The sequence below is a fragment of the Sphaerodactylus townsendi genome, linkage group LG11 (assembly GCF_021028975.2).
Source record: "Sphaerodactylus townsendi isolate TG3544 linkage group LG11, MPM_Stown_v2.3, whole genome shotgun sequence".
Lineage (NCBI taxonomy): Eukaryota > Metazoa > Chordata > Lepidosauria > Squamata > Sphaerodactylidae > Sphaerodactylus > Sphaerodactylus townsendi.
Window position 1 is genome coordinate 29,633,909 of NC_059435.1, and position 21,148 is coordinate 29,655,056.

General features: G+C 44.0%; 1 protein-coding gene across 5 annotated transcripts in view; it reads right to left on the minus strand.

Moving 5' to 3' along the window:
* Positions 1 to 2,710, minus strand: part of ATP2C1 (ATPase secretory pathway Ca2+ transporting 1) — a 56,786-nt gene extending 54,076 nt beyond the window's left edge. Inside the window, exons 1-2 of one of the 5 annotated variants that reach the window (XM_048511476.1) lie at positions 2,523 to 2,661; positions 1,532 to 1,696 (exon numbers count right to left, since the gene is read on the minus strand). In XM_048511476.1, coding sequence (XP_048367433.1) covers positions 1,532 to 1,537 — 6 coding nt within the window. In that variant the 5' untranslated portion in view covers positions 1,538 to 1,696; positions 2,523 to 2,661. Of the gene's footprint in view, positions 1 to 1,520; positions 1,697 to 1,748; positions 1,900 to 2,522 lie in introns of those variants that run through there. The other 4 variants (XM_048511479.1, XM_048511478.1, XM_048511481.1 and 1 more) reach the window with 4 other exon arrangements.
* Positions 2,711 to 21,148: the final 18,438 nt, after the last annotated feature.

Here is a 21,148-nt window from a genome sequence, read left to right on the forward strand (position 1 = left end):
GCAACAGCCTCAATTCCACAGAAAAGTTCAGCTTCTGGAAAGAAAAGTCTAGCCTGGCCTCATAAATTCTTCGCACCAAGTTTATCTTACGTAACCTCCCTTTCACTGATATCCAGCATAGCAGTAAGTGGAAGAATGCCCAGCAGAGAGGTCAGATTAATAGAAGGCTTGGACTGTGAAAGTGTGTTCTGCAACTCATTCAATGAGTTATAATAGTTGTTGCGGTATGCCACAGGATTTAAACAAAGCTCCCCAAAACATGCTGTAGGAATGGAGTTAAATACCACCTAATGAGGCTGGCTTATTTACAAACTGACTGTTGTGTAACTGGGTATCTCTCCCCATCATCCAGAACTCTACTGCAAGCACAGAGTAATTAGAAAAAAATTAAGTCTCAGATATGGTCTTAAAAATGCTCGGATGTAAGCAAGGTTCATACCAAGATTTTTACAGAAACAGATTCTTGTCCAAGGAACTGCTGTTAAGACTCCTAATTCTTTATATATTGTGCCTCATTCATTTCACATTAAATGAAAGATCTCCAGAAAACAGTATTACAATGTAAAATACTGGTAGTCATATTTTCTAAGTGGTAAGATCTTTTACATCAAATAGGTATCAAAAAGGAGAATCTTAGAAAAGTACAGAGCAATCATCTGCATGTCTACTCAATCCTACCAAACTCAGTGAGACTTCCTCTCAAATAAATGTCCAGGATACAGCAACATTTGAAATTTAGAAGACCACCAATGACTCTCTCATTTGCAGCATCCACACAAGAGAACAAACTGGATCCCATTTAGCATTTTTGAAACCTTGCAATAACAGAAGCAATCAACAAAGGATCAGTCCACTGATGAATGTGAAGAAAGCATTTTCCCATCCATAAATTATTCCCATGTGAACACTTCCAATTAGCACAGAAATTAGAACACTGAAAAAATCATGACACACTATAAATTATTTTCTTCTCTTTAGAATTGCCAGCTAAATAAAAGATTCAGTTAAACGGTAACAGAATTCAAGAATATAACAGAAGGCTTACTCTGACTAGTGAACTAGTACTCTGGTTCACAAAATTTCTCAAGACTTGAACTTTGTTTACACACAACATCTTAATCCAGAATGTGTTACTCAATACCCATATAAGAGTCACCTGCTTTTTCAATGCCAGCTTGAACAAAAAGGAATTTTGGCATAAATATTATTGCCATTATTAGAAAACTAAATAAACCAACACCACTGATCGGCACTGAGAATGTGCTGGGGGTTTTTTTTAAGCATTCATATCTTTAAGCATTTACACTGCCATTTGCTGAAACGTCATGCGGATTTAGCAAAAGCAAAACATGTGTGTAAGATTAGGTGAAACAGCATGACAGAGGTCTACTGTCCTGAAAAATCTCTCTCTGTCACTATGCTTTGAAGCAAGCTTATGCCTTGAGAAGACAACCTGATCACAGAAATACAAACGCTTTTCTCTCCCCACTCCCACCCCCACCACAAACACAGTTACTTACAAGTTAATTACCTTCATTTTCCATCGAAACCACACTTGGGTTGATGGCTATAAAGACTTTACTGACAGCAACAGCAGCCCTGAGGCTTGGCCTGAGAAGGAAAGTGTGGAAAGGTTGCTTTGCTCCCAAAGCCCGCACACACAGCAAACATCAGTGAGGAGAAAGACCGGGAAGCACTAGCAAGAAAAAAAAGAAAGAAAAACAGAATACAAAACAAATGCCACCAACCTCCTGAATCTCTCCATCACTATCGCAGAGCTGATCAGGTCACATCTGCATTCGCCCCCTTCCCACAGTTTGAGAAGAAAAGGTTTGTAACTCATCAGCTCCATAACAAGGCAGGAGCAAGATCAGGACCAAATAAACGCCAGCTCGGGATCTTTGCAAAAGAAAAAGCCGGGGAACCACTTGAACACCTATAGGGAAGGACCCACCACAACCCCCCTTCCCAGGGAGATGCCCCACATTGATGGGCACCTTGTCTGGACAGCTCGTCTCCCACCGTCCTCCAGGACTGCTGCCTCTCTAACATCCCACTGCCTGTTGCTATGGTCCACCCCAGACACACACTCGCATGCATGGAGGCGTGTGGGAAGATAAGGAACGAGGAAGAAAGGCGAAATAACTCAGAGAAACACCAGTGGGAAGAGGAGAAGAGAGAAAACGAGGGGACGCTGCAGTGCAAGAAAGAACCCTTGTTGGGAAACACAGGAGAGAAGTGCAAGGTTGTCCGTCAATAGACATTAAACGGACTCAAATATTGATAAGGGCAGTCTTTATTGACGCTCTGTGCAAGGCAATTAGCCGGACTGCTCCACAGCCAGATCTAGGGGACGTGGACGAGATTTAGCCCGGATAACCCCCACCCTTTCCCTCTTGTAGCTGGGGACGGCGGGGGGCGCTGGGATGTTCCTGTTAGGAGATTTACGCACGAGTAGGGGACACCTCTCTTGCCCCCCGCCCCCACCTTTGGCCGACACGACCCCCTCCCCACCCTCTTACCAAGCTGCTCTCCTCCCAGCCTTCACTTCCCGAGCTTGGATTCCTGTCGGCGGCGGCAGCAGCGACAGCTCCCGCGCATCCTCGCCGTCTCAGTCCCGTGCCAAGCGCGCGCTCCTTCCTCCGGGTTTCCCTCCGCGCCCCATTCACTTCCGCAGCCAGCAGCGGGCGAGGAGCGGAAGGGCCTAAAGAGGCAGAGGCGAGAGCTGCCGGAGAGGGTGGCGCATGCGCTCCGAGGTAGCGCTGATGGTGGGGAAGACGGGGGCCGGTTGCGAGGAGGGCGCAAGCACTACGGGGCAAAGCCGTCTGGAAGCGCTTGCGGCCCTGTTCGCTTGTCCCGCGCCATGGCCGGCTTGTTGCGACTGAGGGAGGGTCCGGGTTTGAACCGGGCGGGGGGCATGAGAGGGAAGGGGGCGACCTCTGGACGCCGCTGGGCTAACGAGATAAACTCGACGGCGGCACTTGCTTTTGAGTGAAACGGGGGGGAACCATTGGACTCTTAAGCGCGCGCTTGGAAAGGAAGGGCGCACTCGTCAAGCGCGCGCGCGCGCGCCTTCATGCACTCTTCAGTTAAGCACCAAAGCAGGAGGAGACCTCTTGGTTCGCTTCTCTGTAAAACATAATTCCAAAGGCTTGCTTAAAAACAAACAAACCGCAGGGTGGGGGATCCTCCGAAGATGCTCTTTTTAATTATCTCGGAGTCCCTCATGTGGGCAGACGACACAGGCTGCTGTAGGGGAGCATTTTATCCAGCAATTCTGACTCAAGGGTCTCAAAAAAAGTCCCTATATCAAATAAATATCACCACCCGTCCCGTGTGTCCTCCTATGTATTGCCAGCCCACACCCAGTTCTTCATTTGAAGAGACAAATTGCCTGGTCAAACCCCAAAGTATTGCATAATCCATTTTGTGGTCAGTCAGACAATATGGGGCATGCCTTCCAGTGGAGTATTTTTTTAAAAGGCGCCTTACGAGCAGTAGGTGCATCTGTTTTACAGTATATCAGGCTTGTTCGCAATTATGAAGCGCATCTGAGTTGATCCAGCTGACTGGAAACATTCGGGCAAATTTCTTGTGTTCCGGGTCCAATGTTTTTCACTAAAATGTGGTTTTGAAATTATCAAGGTGTTGTGATTCTGAAATTAAATGTGTGTAGCACAAAAATCATATTTCTGTCTTTTAAACAAAAGTAGGCATTTTTATTAAAAGTGAAATAATTTATATCTTGGAGGAAATGGCCCATCCATCAATCCACAAGTGATTTCTTACCTATCTCTTCCAACTACAACAAGCCGCTTTAGCAGTTGTCATGCTGTATCTGCAATTACACGGACAGCTTTCCAGCAGTGCCAGGAGCAGGGAAAAGTCCTGAAATCACCACCACACCACCACCACCCTTAGGGCATACAGGATTTACCCCATCAAAAAGGTGGCATATGTCTGAGGGAAGGGGCACCACGTTCCCAACTCTTAGCCCGGGTGGGAGCCAGCTAATGTCAGCTCTGTGCTCTGGAATGTCCTGGCTCCCACCTCCCACCTCGGCATCAAGCAGTACACCAGTGCAGCCCTGCCACAGCACGGACTTCTGGATTTTGTGGCGGTGGCGGGACTGTGGGATGGGTGGCCCCCAGCTGTCTGCCCCCTCCGTCAGGTTAGGGGGCCCAGGGAGGATAAATGCACCAGTGCAAAGTCACAGTGCCCCCTTAAGCCCTTTTGCCCACCCTACCCCCCATTTGGATGGGGCTGTTAATCTATTGCATTCTCTTAACAGTTTTTAGTATTAAGACATTTATTTTATGCTAATGTTCACTATAGGCTCATCCTTCAATCTGCTACTGGCTAGTTATTAATTCACCACTTACCCTGCAACTGTTTTCTTCACAGTTGGGCTTTTCTGCAGTTTTTTGTTTGCCCAGGGATTCTCCTCCTGTGAAGTGTCCTAGCTGAGCCAATTCACCTTTTTGCCTGTCTGCCACTTCCTCATTGTTTCCATGTTACTTCCATTTGGAGAGGTTGGCAGTCACTTTTTTTCCTGACATCTTTGATCTAACATTAGGCCTTTCATGCATGCACCACTTATCCTAAGTCTGTTTGCTTTACAGTGGGTTTTTCCCATTTTTTTTTGTTTATATAGGGATTCTCCTGCCACAAAGTATCCTTAGCCAAGCCACTCCGCCATTATGCCCACCATCACCACCACCCCACTTCCTTGCTCTTTCCAAGCAACCTCCATCTTGAGAGGTTATCTGCCACTTTTTTTTGGTGCCATGTAAATGTTACCTCTATTGCTGGAGCATTACACCCTCAGCACGATTGTTTTTTTAAAAAAGAAAAGCCTTTTGATTCTTCTGACGTGGTGACCAGAAGAGCAACAGAAACTGTTATTGTGTGGCTGGAGGAAGACTGGGAGGAGTGAGAAAACCCAAAGAAAGCTAAATGCATGCTAATCTCCTTTACTTTTCCTGGGAAAATCACATTTTGGAGCTTTCAAAAACCATGGGGATTCTCTGATCTGAAAGTGGGTTGACTCCTGAAGAAAGGGAAACGTGTGTGTAACTGAGACTCAAACCTGAAGGGAATGTATGTTCAATGCAAAGAAGACCACAAGTGTGAAAATGACCATTAACTTGATGAGTGCAAGTGAGAAACCAACGGTTTAAAACTAGGCCCAGGAGCATCTATTAAATTGTGCGTAAATGGCACAAAAAGTCATGGCACAATAACAGCTTGACTAATTTGGATAAAGTGTCTTCTTGCTACTATAGATTAAGAACTATTTGTTCATTTGCTTCTACTGTATATAAAAGGTACTAAACTTAATTTTTGAAAATTGTAAACCTGCAGCAGAACATGGAAGGAAAGCACACGTGGACATTCCCTACTTGCAACCATTCTGATATTTGTCCTGGGAATTATTATTGTCCTTACACTTTACACAAATTCAAGCACTAAGCCCACTATGTCACGGTCACTTCCCTTCAAATTTCCAATGCATCTCATACAAGAGAAGTATGCCCCTTTCAAAGATTGTTTTACCAGTCACAGGGGACTGATCTAACTCAGCTTACTTCAGTCCCCAGATTCGATAAAAGCTGAAAAATAATATCTCCCAATCACTGTAGCAGCGAGTGGGAAGGAGAAGACTAAAAAAAAACCCCACTACACTGCAGGCATATTCACCACAAACAATTCAGAACAAGAAGCATCAATAATCCACACTAGAACTAGCAGACACAGTGCTATCAAATGTTTAAGTAATAAGCAGTCTGGAGGCTAAACAATTTCATCAGAAAGAGAACGGAGATTAGATAATACATTCCAAAAGCACTTTCAAAGATCTCCATATACATTAGTTCATTAATACTTACAATAGTCCTGTATGACAGGCTATCACTATCCCTACACTGTAGCTGAGGCTGACAAGATATTGGATAGCTGAAGTCCATATTTTGAGTTCACAGGAGAGGAGGCATTTAAAACAGGGGTTCCCAGTTCATGTCAGTTTCAGCCACTATATACCAATATCTTTGGGGAAACACATTGCAAAATAAATTGGAACTGGATACTTCAGTTGGGCTCATTCCGCACATGCAGAATAATGCACTTTCAAACTGCTTTCAGTGCTCTTTGAAGCTGTCCGGAATAGCAAAATCCACTTGCAAATGGTTGTGAAAGTGGTTTGAAAATGCATTATTTTGTGTGTGCGGAAGGGGCCTTAGAGAAGATCAGTCCTACTTTCCCACTTGAGAGAGTTTGTTTTAGAAAGTCATAGCACCGTTAATGCAAAGTGATACACTGGCTCATATGCAAAAACTCTAGCCTCTGTGCAAGAGCATATCAGTCTTCTTTCAGTGTCAGTAGAACTTCGACCCTATTCTCAGCACAACAGCTGCCAATGGAACTGCTGCACCAGTGCTGTCCCTTTGCCAATACAGGTTTTTCAGTTAATGGAGTTGCTTCATAACAGAAGGACAAAGGAAGGTCAACAATCCCTAACACTCCAGCTGCATTCAGACACCACAATAAACCATGCCCTTTAAACTGGGATTCCATCAACCCACAATTAGTTTAAAGCTAGAACTAGCTTTAAACTGGGATGAGTAGCTTGTTTGTTAACCAGTTTATTGAGGATTACTGCCTGTTGCAGCTATTGGGGCCACTGCGAGTAGCAGTGCTGGACTAGATGGACTGTGGTCTGTTCCAGCAGGCTCTTTCTTATGTTCTTATGGGGCGTAGGGACAGCAACATAGGGAAGATACTGGATATCAACATCTGGTGGAATTGTTTCTCCTATTTTGTAATTTGGTTTGAGCAAAAAACATGAGTTGTAAATGAATGCTGAGAAGTAGAGAAGCAGGGAAAAAAGCAGATACACTGTGATATGTTCTGCCTGTTACTCTGCACAAACTGTAGTTTAATTGAACTATGACACTTGAAACTCAGGCCCCTTCCGCACGGAGGCGGAAGGGGTTTAATTGAACTATGACACTTGAAGCTCAGGCCCCTTCCGCATGGAGGCGGAAGGGGTTGGATCGGCGTAATCTACGCCGACCCGACGACGCTAAGACCGTCCGCATGGATGGTCCCAGAACCGGCTGGGACGACTGCACCGCGGAGCATCGTCGCCCAGCCGACCCGCCTCTTCCCTGTCCCTCTCCCGTCACCTCCGTCGCCCTGCTGGCCTCCATAGACCCGACCACGCTGCCCTCTGACCTCCCGCCCTGGGGGAGGAGGAAGGGAGCCAGGTCGGCGCTGCTGTGTTTTGGCAGCGCCGCCTGTGCAAACGGCTCCCTGGGGACAGTGTTTTTGCCGTCCCCAGGGCGTCGTTATTGGCCCGTGCGGAAAGGGCCTGAGTTGCCTGTCAGAGCCAGTATGAGTCCCTGGATGCTGTGACAAAGTTTAAGATGTGCCAAAGGCACATGGCAATAGAGTAAAGGAAATGGCATGGCAGGATAACCAGCTAGAACAATCTTTCAAATTGAATTATTTCAATCAGATATTTATACCCAATATTTTCCTTGTGTTGTTGCATTTGCTAGCAACCTTCTGTATTCTTGAGGTAGAATCCCAGAGTATGAGGCTTAAAGGACTGCATGATAAAGCAAGATGTAAAGCCTCAGACAATTGTCCCAACTCTGCTGCAGACAATGAAAACTGATTTAAATGCAGCTGGATTTATATATGGAAGCTATTGGCACTGTGGGGAAAAAACAGATAGAAGGTTTACATTAATTTTATTGATTTTTGCAAGTAATTTATTTGTTTAATAACTTTTTACTAACAGCTGAAGAAAACTCTAGCTATGATATTGTGATGGACAAGTCAGGGGAGTTTTGAACACCAAGGAAAAGATTAGTATGGAAAACATTTCCAAACAAGACAAAATTAAGCAGCAGCCTTTCAGACTTCTGTTGCCAAACTCCAAATGCATTGCTTTAGAGAACTTGCCAACTTCCTAATAAAGAATCAAATCATCCTGGTAGGTAATAAGTGTAAAGGGATAAGCATGTTGCTAGGAGTTCCAAATCACATTTTGGCAAGCTGCAGAAGTCATCCAAAAGACACCAGACTTCCTAGAAGGAAAGATTTCTGCTGAGGATTTATGTGGCTGGTTGGCTGAGATCCTTCCTGCATTCTATTATGTCTAAAATCTAAGCCTTGTCTTCTATCTTATTGCCAATTTAAGAATCAGCAAAACAATTGTGTCACAAGCTTGGAGATTCCCAATTTATGCAGAATAATGCAGCTTTGTAAATTAACTAAGGCCGTTTCTGCACGGCCAGGAGGCGCCCCCACGCCGGCAGGAGTTCTGCCGGCGTGGGGGCGGGAGCCTGCTCGCACGCAAGCGTGCGAGCAGGCGAAGGGGAGGCCGGCAGACGGCAGGCGGCTCTGCACGGAGCCGCCTCTGCGCCCTCCCCCCCACTCCGCGGTGTCCTCCTGCATTTAAGCCTGCGAGGCGTCACAGCCCGCCCGCGCTGCCCCTCCGGCCCCTGGAGGTGGGAGGACAGTGTGGGCGAGACTGCGACGCCCCGCAGGCTTAATGCAGGAGGACTGGGCGGAGACGGGAGACAGCGTCTTCCCGGCGGCGCGGTTCGCACCACGCCGCAGGGAAGACGCTCCCTCCCCAAGAACAACCCTCCCTCCCCAAGAACAACAAGCGTTGCAGCAGCGGCGCCTGTGCGAACGGCGGCCTGGGGGCGCCTTTTTTGGCGCCCCCAGGCCGTCATAAATGGGCCGTGCGGAAGCGGCCTAAAAGACTACCTCCTTCCAAAAATCTCATATTCCAGGAAGCATGGAATATACAGAACAATCGATGACTATCTAAGGAAAAACAGGAAAGCCAAGGAAGATGGAGGGAACTGGCCTGGTCAGGACTGATAGAATCCTAGGCAAAGAGATGTGAAAAGAGATGAAATTTCCAGTAGTTCCTCCTACCCCCAGCATCCACCTTGTTTCTCCAAAATTATGTTGATGGCCTTCCCCCATTGGTGGCTGTGGGAACCTAGGAACCCTATGAAGGAAGCAAAATGGTGCCATGCACAAAGAAAGAGGTTTCATACCACGTGTACCCACCCCTCAGATATGCAGGAAAATACTGCCCCTTCACAGAAGAGAACCAAATAGGTATAGGGCTATGAGCATTTCCCCATGTTGCCATTAGGCTTGGTGATTCTGTAAATAAACTACCAAAACTGCGGGAAAATCCAAGACGAATACTGAGAAACCCGAATAAATACTCAGATTTTGGATTTCCCAAGGCCTGGTCTTTATGGTAGCTCCAAAAAACCCTCCAAAAAACCCTGAAAAAATAGCCTTGAGCTCATTTTCCAAGGGAAGATGGGCAACCCTTTTTGAGGGCCCATAACATTGGACCCCTGCGCCAAACTTTACCATACTTGGGTGTTCTTCTCAAGAGAGTATGAGAAAGTCATCCCACAAATTTGGTGTCTCTACCTGGAAAACACCACTCCTCTGGAACCTCCCCCCCCCCCCCGGTTCCCCAAAGGTTACAATGGAGCCGAATATTTTCAGCTATTCCCGGAAATGCAAAAATATTCTTGTTATCAATACCAGTATTTGGGGAGGGGTTGGCTTTACCAATAATTTTTAAAGCCTGAAAAACCCAAATCTGAATTTTACTTTCCAGTGAAGCATAAATTTTACTACAGGTGAACACTTAAATGGAGACCCTCCTCCCTCCCATTCCATCATGCTAACAAGTTGCATGAATTGGTCTAAAGTTTTTTCTTAACTGTTTTATCAAAGCAGCTACCTTTATCAGGTTATACTAATGTCATGACAGCAAGATGGTAAGATTACTGTGAATTATTTTAATAATCTGTTAACGATATTATAAATAGCAAATTTGTCTCCAAAGCAGTAATTTCCCAGTCTTTGTCTCCCAACAGAATAATTAAAATAAGAGAGTGAGGTGATTAAGTCCTAATTGGCATATGAAAGACTGAATAGTAAATCTTTAAGCTTTTTTGTAGGAGCTCTTTTCAAAGAAAATCTTCAAATGCCAAAGGGAACTTTTAAACCATTTTGATAAGAAAGAGTACTAGAGTATTTTATATGTATAACTTGTATCCAATTCAAATTCAACCATTTCAATCATTTTAATATAATGAGGAGGGAAATTTGTGCCTCGAAATATTTCACAAGAATACATACAAAATTAAGAGCAATCTATTGCAAGTAATATCTACCCTGAGAAAACACAGCATCACAAGAAAACTGCACAACCAACAAGGGGACTTCTGAAGTCCTAAAAATAAGACACTGCTAGCAAAAATATGCATTTTGTAGTGTGTTTTAATGGCCATAAGCTACAAGGTATGTTGGGAAAATGCAACATTTGAATTCGTGTGAAAAGTCTGCACTAGAGGTGGTGATTTGAATTATTCTGCTTGCACATAGTGGACCTTTGCGATTAGGGAGAGACGCAGGGACTCTAGCCAAGTTGCTTGCAGAGAGCAACAAGCAACACCCCCCTCTGGGGGGGGGGGGAGTTCTTCCCACTCCGGCTTCTCAACAGCAGGGAGAATTGAAATGTTTTGGGTTTGGATTTTTTAAATCCAAGACATTTCAGTAAAAGCCAAAGGTTTTCAAGTTTCAAAAACCTAAACCACAAATTCACCAAGCGCAATTGTATGTGCTCAGCCCTAGTCTGAACTGAACCAATTTCCCAAGAACTTCAGTGTCCCAAAGTTCTAGTATTATAGGGGAGGGAGAAAAACACGTTCTCAGTCCACTTTCTTTTTCCACAATATTTCCCCTCAGTTATTTTTTTTTCTAGACTGAAAAGTCCCAGACTCTCCAGCCTTTCCTCATAGGAAAGGTGCTCCAACTCCTTAATCATAGTGGTTTCCCTCCTCAGTACTTTTTTTCCTGCTCTGTAGCATTGTTTTTGAGGATCTTGGTCATCTAGAGATCAACTGTAATAACAGGAGATCTCCAGGGTGCTACCAGGAGGTTGGCAACCCTAAATACAGGGCTGCCAACTCTGGGTTGGGAAGTACATGGAGATTTGGAGGTTGGCGACTGAGGAGGGTGAGGTTTGGGGAGGACAGGGATTTCAATGGGATATAATGCCACATAATCCATCTTCTGAAGTGGCCATTTTCTCCTGGTGAACTGATCTATGTTGCCTGGGGATCAGTTGTAATAGTGGGCAATCTTCAGCTGCCACCAGGTGGTTGACAATCCTACTTACATACTGGTCTACCCATTTTACCACCATTATATGATCTGAAAAGCATGTTCCATATTTATAATGTCATGCCCTTAAAAACTGTCAAGAGGCCAGTCCTGCTAAAATGGCAGCTAAATGGTTTGATCTGAACTCTGAATTGTCACAGTCTTCCTTCCTAGGAAGAGGCAGACAGGCTCCCCAAGGAGGTTTCAGACAGTTGAGAAGTAATCGTGTGCTTGGGTTATATTGGCGTTAAGCCTGCGGTCTTTTTATTGTTCAGGATATAAATCTAATCCATACATTAATGTCTGAAACTTAACTGTTTTATTTAACAATAGCAAAATATCTGTACAATGGGAAAAGAGCCTTTAAAATGAAGGGTATTTGTCAAGTACAGCCCACCCTTATATGTTCTGCAGACAGAAATACTGCCAACCCCCACTGAGATCCAGAACAGGACCCCCTTTCTCATATCACCCAGCCCAGGGGCAGAGCAAGGGGGAAGTGCACCCGAGGCATGCGTGCACCCTATGCTCCTGCCATGTCCCGTCCCCCTGGAACGCCCTTGCCACGTCCTCGCCACGCAGGAGTGCACGCCTGGGGCGTCGCACACACCCCCATCCCCTTGGCACTATGCCACTGACCCAGTCCTAAAGCAAATATCACATGAAAACCAATATTTCCCTTCTCACATCACCTATCTCCAATGCAAATATCATATTGAAACTCAACTGGATGAAAAGTCTCCAGAATAATAACCAAGGCCCCTGGAATTCTCCCCCATCTCCCCACTGCTGCTCCAGCAACCCTTTAAACTGCTACAAGATTCTTGCCAGTGAGGGCAAAATAGAAGAAGAGTTTGAATTTATACCCCACCTTTCTCTCCTGTAGGGAGGCTCAAGGTGGCCTACAAACTCATTTCCCTTCCTCTCCCCACAACAGACACCTTGTGAAGTAGGTGGAGCTGAGAGAGTTCTGAAGAACTACCCTGTTTCCCCGAATATAAGACATCCCCTAAAAATAAGACATAGTAGAGGTTTTGCTGAAGTGCGAAATATAAGGCATCCCCCAAAAGTAAGACATAGCAAAGTTTTTGTTTGGAAGCATGCCCGACGAACAGAACACAGAAAAATAAGACATCCCCTGAAAATAAGACATAGCGCATCTTTAGGAGCAAAAATTAATATAAGACACTGTCTTATATTCAGGGAAACACGGTAAGACTAGCCCAAGGTCACTCAGCAGGTATCATGTGGAAGAGAAGGGAAACAAATCGAGTTCACCAGGTAAGAGTCCACCACTCATGTGGAGGAGTGGGAAATCAAACTCAGTTCGCCAGATTAGAGTCCACTTGCTCTCTAAACCACTGCACCACGCTATGCAGTTTGCCCTTACCACAAAATCCATCTTCCTTTCCTTAAACAAAATTATGGCACCCATTTACCTGTACAGTAAGAGGTACAAGCATGGATACTGTTGTGGAGGGAGAGTTATACCATTGATCAGTTTGGCCCAGTACTTTATATTTGGAGTGGCACAGCTCTCCAGCATTTCAGGCAGAGAAATGTACATGCTACCTGGGGTCCTTTAACAAGTGACCCCATTGATCCCGGGGCTTCCTGCATGCAAAACATATTGCCTCCCATTTCCTCCAGGGGAATTTACCTATGCAATATGGAAATCAGTTGTAATTCCAGGAAAACTCTAAGCCCCATCTGGAGGTTAATTACAACTGCCCTCCATGCAACAGAGACCGATTCCCCTAGAGGAAATGGCAGCTTCAAAGGATGGTCTGTGTGGCATCACACCACCACTGAGTTCCCCCAATTTCCGAAATTCTGCCATCCCCAGCAAGGCCCCGCTCCAATTTCCAGGAATTTCTTAAGCCATAGTTGCCAACACTAGCTACTGTAGAATAGGCCCAAGGCAGTTCCATGCACAACAATCTTCAGTAAATGGCATCAAACAGTGATGTAACTTTTTTTTAAAGTAGGAAGGTACTAATACATTTTCCCAGACCAATTTCCACAGGAAAATAACTTCAACCGACTTTTCAGAAGCAACGTTGCCACACTGGAATTGCTACTTCTCCTTACTGCGACAGCAGTGTTTCAACCTCCATTCACCTGGTTCAGTAACACTTGCCTCTCCCAGAGTTCTGTTAATTTTTCCTACATCACTGCAAGTTTCCCAGGTGCCGAGACTAGAAGCTTGGTGCAGCAGCTTTTCAGATTATATGATCATCCTCCGTGCTGGTTTCTTTTAAAAGCAGCTAAGCAAGTTTTCTTCAGCGGTATGTCATTAAGGACTGACACACCTAGGGCAAAAATCTCACATGTGTGAACAGCTATTTCTCCTATCCCATTGTAAAGACATGAAGCCAACTACCCTATAAAACCCTTTTCTTGTTCAGCTGCCAAATGCCAGATGTTCAAAACACAGGACCGACCATCAATGCCCAACATTAGAAGACATTTCACAACCACAGCCTATACTGGGAAGGATTCCAGGGGAAGGCTAGATAAGTGCCATATCATTTCCCTCCTGACATGACAAGGCAGCCCAACCTCTTCATATCTCAGCATACCATGATAACAATGTACTACTTTGGCAATGCACTTTCCCCAACACAAAAGAGAAACCCAAACTTTCCTGTAATTCAGGCCTGCCGGGCCAACTGCAAGAGGTTCTTTTTGCCTAGTGCATCTTTCGTCCAGCTAAAAAGACTTCTCATTTTGCTCCCTTGGAGAATTAGATTAGGGGAATTTGTGCCAAAGAAATGATTTCATTATTAGACAGAGTTGCTAGGGAGTTAATGGGATGACGTGGAAATTCTAGATGGCTAATAAGCTAAGCAGAATTTCTAATTGCAGGTACAAGAAGGACGCTTGTGGAACTAGAATCTGTGCTAAAATAAAATGCAAAAAGAATGAAACACACAACTTATAATTAAACACTGGGATTGCAAATGCTGAAACACGCCCCCAAAATTTAAAAGTCCCCAAATCTTTTATTGCCACAATAGTAGACTTAACTGATAAACATAACCATAGAAAGAAATCTGGTTGTTCCAGTCATCGGCAAGCTGAACAAAAGAGCCAAGAGGTTGAATCCAGACTAAACTAGCAATTTTCCCCAATTCCTCTTTCCCTCTGCAGGGCCCCTCCCCCCCATGTTACTCCTCAGGGTTCCCCTGGCCCCCAGAAGCCATATTTCATGGAGAACAGTGCATGGAAGGGGGAGCAGAGGGAAAGGGGAGGGTACAGACACTTGATGGAAATTTAAGTCTGCATCCAGCTCTATGAATAGGCAGTTCTTTAGTGCAGGGGTGCCCACCCTTTTTGATCCTGTGGGAACCTTGGAAATTCTGACCTAGGATGGTGGGCACGACCACAGAATGATTGCTGTGGGAGGTAGTTCCCCCTTGGTCTGGCCCTGCCTTCCTGTCCCCAAATCCCACCATCCCCAGGGTTCACCCGTACCCCAAATCTCCAGGTATTTCTCAATATGGAGCTGGCAACCCTAGATGGGAAGATCAGGCTTCATACCATGAGCACATTCAGTTGCAAGAATGTGGAGTTGCCTTACTACTTTGGTCATATGAGCCATTTAGAAAACCTCTCTATTTTCCCTCAGGATGGATTTACATAATGATTTGACTGTCATCACGCAGCAGACATCCTTGGGCATTGTGGTTTTGAAAACAATTCTGCATATTATAGCAGATTGTCCCTATGATGAATTTGAACCAACTGACCTGAAGCCTGGACTCACTCTGAACCCATCAAAAGGCAAGGACACCTGGATAATCACTGCAAAATTTAACCATCTGCAGCTAATGGTGGGAGAAATCACTTTGCAAGAAAAAAATGGTTAAGACTGGCCATGTTAACATTTCCTAGCTCCCTCTTCCCACATGTATGGCTTGCTTCCTGTGATCCTCTGCCCTTCTATATAGAATGGGACATTCTGCCCATCATCAAGTTCCCAAGAGCAGATTACTGTGTGTTTTTGTATTCCCCACCCCCCACCGCCGTTTTACTAGGACAGTAGCTTATCTACCAGGACTGTGGGTAGTTTTGAGATTTAATCCAGTTCTCAACGTCAGTGGAATGCTGCCTCTTTTGCAAGAGGTATAAGTGCTCTACAACCAGAAGCCAGAGTGATAATTAATGCCTGGAATCCTGCCCTTCGTCAATGTGCTTTGTTCCTAAATGACAGCTTGGCTGCTTCTACTCAGGCCATCTGCCTGCTTGGCAAGCTGCCTCTTCTGCAAGGTGATCTAACTTTACCACGATCGATCACCATCCGGAGAGGAGCAAAGTGATTTCTTAAACCCCTCATTTGTCCTTCCTTTGGCATAAAGCATATCCATCCAGTCAAACTTTTGCTTTGTTCATGCCACTAGATTTGCTGCACAAGACCAACAAGATTAAACAGCTCCTACTGCCGTAAGATATATGTTATGATTAGGACCCCCATGAAACTGGCTGAGAACATCAATCTGTCATCAGGCGGGTTTTCAGACACTAGGCTAGAACAAGCTTTGAGCTCCTGCAATGGAAGGAAGGCAGGCAGGCAGAAGATTTTCAGCCCAATCCAAAGGGGAGGGGGTGGATCTGCCAGTGGGACCAGCACAGGACCATGCCAGTGGATTTCCCCTCCCTGTGGCACTTGCCTCAGTGGAAGGGCAAATCCTCTGGTGGGCAGTCACTGCAGCTCTCCCTGGCAGTGAGATGGGACACCGGATGCTGCACCAATGTTCCTGCACTGCCACTATTGACGTAGCAGGGCAATCCCGGGGTGTGGCCAGGGGAGGAGCCAACATTAGACAGTTTCCTCCCAGACATTGACCTGATTGCACCAGCAGCCAGACTTATGTCACTGAAAGGTGACAATGGAGGCTTATCACTGATGGGAGGGGGGATTTTTTATATTTTAAGAGAAGGCATAATCCCAGTTTATAGTACATTTTCATTCCTTGCTAAAAAAAAAAGTTACCTCCCCAACTATGGTGTCTTCCTTCTCTTTTGATAATTGACTATCTCAAGATTGCTAATTGACTATCTCAAGATTGCTCAGACACACACTCACATACCATGGAAAAGAACTAAGAAACACATTATCCTTTAACTTCCTTTGTTTAGCTCCACAAGTCATGAACATATTATCCACGATTTAATATTTCCACAGAAAACTTACATTCTTTTATTTCACTACAGTATTACAACCTTTGGAATGTTTGATTCTTCCTTTTCTCCAATTATCCCTTGGCTGATAAACATGGTTTTATTGCACTGATTTTGTAACAAAAGGCCAGTGAAAATGCAAAGACCTCTTTAAAAAGACTGAAAAGCATGATAGTTAAATGAATGCAACCATGACGGGAAAAGATCACATCTTTCTCTGTTAGTTAGAAACCAAAGGCACCATTTCCCATCAATACATTTTATACATTTTGCTTTATACATTTTGCTTATCATAAATGGTGACTTGCATATCAGTATTTTTATGTCATTAGGGCTTACTTAAGCCCCGTGGCATCAAGGGATAAGCTGCAGGACTGCAGTCAAAGCTGTGCTCATAACCTGAGTTCAGTTTTGATGGAAGCCTGTTTCAGGTCAGTGGCTCAAGGTTGACTCAGACTTTCATCCTTCCAAGGTTGCTAAAATGAGTAACCAGCTTGCTGGAAGTAAAGTGGAGAGGACTGGGAAAAGCAATGGAAAACTGCCCCGTAAACATAGTCCAGTGGTGGCGAACCTCTGGCACTCCATATGTTATGGACTACAATTCCCATCAGCCCCAGCCAATTTGCCATACTGGCAGGGGATGATGGGAATTGTAGTCCATAACATCTGGAGTGCCACGGACATAGTCTGTCTAATACTGGTAAATGTTGTGAAGTATCACTCCATGGATTAGGGGTTATTTAATTCTTTTTACTGCCTATTTAGTCTGAAATTGCCAAGACCTTTTCCATCAAAATGCAGTTCCACAAATTGTGGTTCTATGACACGAGTACATATTTAGAACAAGTTAGTAGGAAAAAACCTGGTGTCTCTCATTAGCCATATTGCAAACCAAACTGTGTTACTTCTGTTGTCTTGAGGTTTTCTGCTAGATTTTCACAAGAGAAATTTCTATCGTATTATCTAAATTAAAATCTTGCCTTACTTAAATGATACTCTTGGGCTATGATCTTTAAATCCCATCATATTGTAACTTCACCCTAGCTCTTGGTTTCATGGACTGATAGCTTCCTACTTGCTTAATGAAAATGCAAATTAATGTTTTTGGCAATTATATAGCAAGCTCTTTCAAGAACGTTATAGGATTTCATACTTCCCAATGTGATGTCCCACTGGAAAGCACTCCAAATACTCATATTGCTTATTTTAGGTCACAGCACCACTGGCAGAAAACACAGACTTCATTTCCAGGCCATGGTCTGAATGTGAACAACCCTTAATTCTGGACTTTTGATCTAACGGCCAGAGTAGCCATGAAGCATTTATATCTTATTTGTATCTCTATTCTCCTACAGGATTTTTTAAGTATGCAAAAATGAAAGGTAACATGTTCACACTAAAAGCTCCATTCAGCATCACAAGTACTCTGCACATTTAAGTTGGTTGCCTTGAATGCAATTTGCATATCCAACATCTACCAGGTGGGTTACTGTGCTATACTTATTCGACAACATTCCTGTTCAGAAAGTGGGCCCATTAAATGTGAAAAGCTTACTGAATTATTAGAATTATTGCTCCTGGAATGTAGGTATCATGCAAACTGACATCTAGCAAATAGCTCCTGCACACGTATCTTGATTATGAGCTTGTCGCAATCTTTGCTATCATCGTTTTAAACTTATTTGCATCTCAAGGAGAGTTACAAGCATAATGTTCTGTAAAGGAAGGACTAGAACTCTCAAGATGCTAGTAAGACCATCCAGGAATTGGCATTTTAAAGGACAAATTGACTTTCTTTGAATGAATGTTGCTTCAGTTGCATTCACTCTGCCCATAAAACAGACTTGTGGCATGTTAAAGATTATATAATACATTTTATTACAGCAGAAGGCCAAAAATTCCAGAGTTTATATGTAGGTTTGATACTATTAGACTGTCAAGGCCTACTTGGCAGAGTACAGAAGTGAACAGAATAGGATCGCTATGGAAAATCATTGCCCTTCTTTACAACAACCTCCCTTTTATTTTTTGCAGATTTTGCAGATCCTGGCTGCAACTTACAAAAGTTTACACCATAATCATTTGGTCTTTAAGACCCTCTGAAATCTTCTCACAAGGCACCCAGTTCTTAAACTCATAGCTTAAGGCACGTTTAATTACAATGAGTGTGTCCCAGCTCCACGCTCATGATGACTTCCAGTACATGAGACAGTACCAAAGCCATAATGTAAAACAAACATAAGACTACAATCTGCTCCCACTATCAGAGTCTCTAAGGTGATTTTGCCTTGACTTTGCTATTCTTTGACCGCTCCGCAAAGCAGGAAAAGCTCTGGTTTAATGCTCTAAAGTCCCCCACTTGCTCATTCTGACCTCTGTGTATGCAGAGGTTCTTTCGAGACTACATCATACATGAACCAAAAGCAGGAGGCTTCCCTTCCTACCACCACTAACCTCATCATTGATTTTCTCTTCTATCAGATTTCCTTTCTTCCTTCTCTGAAGGAGAGTTCCTTCCACTGGATCTCCTGAAACCATTTTGGCATGCAAATACAGTTACCGCTGCAACATACAGAAAAAAGAGACAAATTAGCCTATAGTTGCTCCTATCAAGAACTAAAGCAGATTATCAGAATGCCCTTAAAGGAACATAACAAAACTAATTAGTAGCAGCAAATATGTACAGGCTGTTTTCCTTATATACAAACTTTTGGGTTAAGATGTTTATCAGCTTTATGTGAACTTCAGAAACAAACCTTTGATATAAAAGCTCTTAACAACAGGAGTGCTGTCATTAGAAATCCTCAGGAGGCACAGCAAGGTCATTTTCTTTTCCGTGGCATTTAATGGGGTCTAAATTGCAGACATCTTTTTGGTGGGAAGGAGAGTATCTGGGGTTTTAATCTATTAGTTTTAAACTGTGATGTGTAAGGTTAGGCTGCATTCCTAAATGTAGTACCTAACATCTGTGGGACTTACTTCTAAATGAATATTGTTAGGAAAGGAGTTGAAAGAGACTTGATCATTACAAATATGAAACCATTAAAGGATGACACGAAATGGCTATAGGAGTTCTTTGACTTTCCAGATCGTCACTGGAAAGCATTAAAGCAAGGGCAATTGGTTTCTTAGGGATTGTCTCCAAAGTAGCAGACCATAATGTTTGTTCTCTTATCACTTTAATCAAATCCCATAGGAATATCCCATACATACAGCCTCCAACACAATCACAGTTGCAGAACTTTTTTTAAAAAAATGCAGTAAATAAGACCATGGAAAAAGTCATCAGACAGTTCACATTCTGTTGTTTATTGAATTATTGGTCTCCAAACAAGATTCGCTCTTGATGGATTCACTCTTCTTTTAGGAGAAGGGATGTTGGAAGTTGATAAATACACATGGGAGGGGCAATGGACTTTAATATGGTCCTGAAGCAAGCTAAGCTGGCAGCCATCACAGTCCACATTGCTATAATTAAAATATTCACCATTTTGCAATGCTGTCCTTTTGACTTTCAGTTCAGTCCTGAACTTTGTCTGCATGTGCATCACGCCTTCAGCATTACTGGTCAGTAGCTTATCTGCTTTCCGTAGAGGAAAATAAACGGCAGAAAAAACCCAGCTCCAATGAGCAGACAGTATAAGAACAACACTGGAGGCCATAGTGACATAACACATATCCACCAATCATGGAGCAGTTTGCTGATGATGCCTCTAGGTCAGCCATATGCAGAAGCAGCCAATCAATGTGGGGTGATGCTGTCACACTTTCACACTCCACTCCACAGGCTACTCCCACCCACCTGCAGAACAGGATAAGGGGGAGGGGCTATCTGCTTGACTTCTAGGTAAAAGGATCAGGTAGATCAGGCAGCAGTGATCTAAAAGACCTCTGCTGGATTCCCTGCCAGCCTGAATGAGTAGATAATGCTAATAGTGATGGACCAATTGTTTGATTCTGTATTCGGAAGCTTCATGTGTCACATGGCAAGAGAAGAAACCTAAGATGCATCACCCCCTTTTCACATGCTACTTTGAACTCTTCTGCCTCCTCCAGGTAGCAGGAAATAAGAGAGTGCCCAGAGAGCCCTCCAAAATTGCAGGGGCCTCTCGTTCTAACTGAGAGGGATGCCTGGAGGGAGAAGCCAAGTGTTTCAATGTCACTAACCACTGGGAGATGGGAGACTGACTCAGCATCTCCATTCAGATGAAGGCTACCTGTTAAGGGTCTTGACAAGTACTTAACCACTCTGCCTTCAGAAACTTGGGAGAGCTTTAACCCTTGCATCCTTTCTGTAATGCCTATTGGTTCTCCAGAGCTGCAGTTAGCTTTTGTAGGAAAAACATATAAGAAAGGTATGTTATCCTTGGAGGTCAATTTACCCTAGGAAAAATGTTGCTGCCACAATAGTATATTAAGCAACTAAGTGCAACTTTAAATTCCAAACTAGGTTTATCATTTCTTAAAGATGCACAGCAACAGCCACGTTAAGACAGGCCCAGGTGAAATCTTCTAGCTCCTATTTCCTGTCCTACCAAGCCAGATATGCTCCCAACTCTATTGTTTCTAGTTACTATTATATAAGAGCACAAAAATAAAGAAATTGAGTAACCCCTCTCCCCCACACACACCTGGACTGTGATCATGGACAAATCTTGTGTGGTGGTGGTCAGAAGTGCTGTCAAGTTGTAGCACACTTATGGGGACCTCTTGGAGTTTTCAAGGCAAGAGATGAACAGAGATG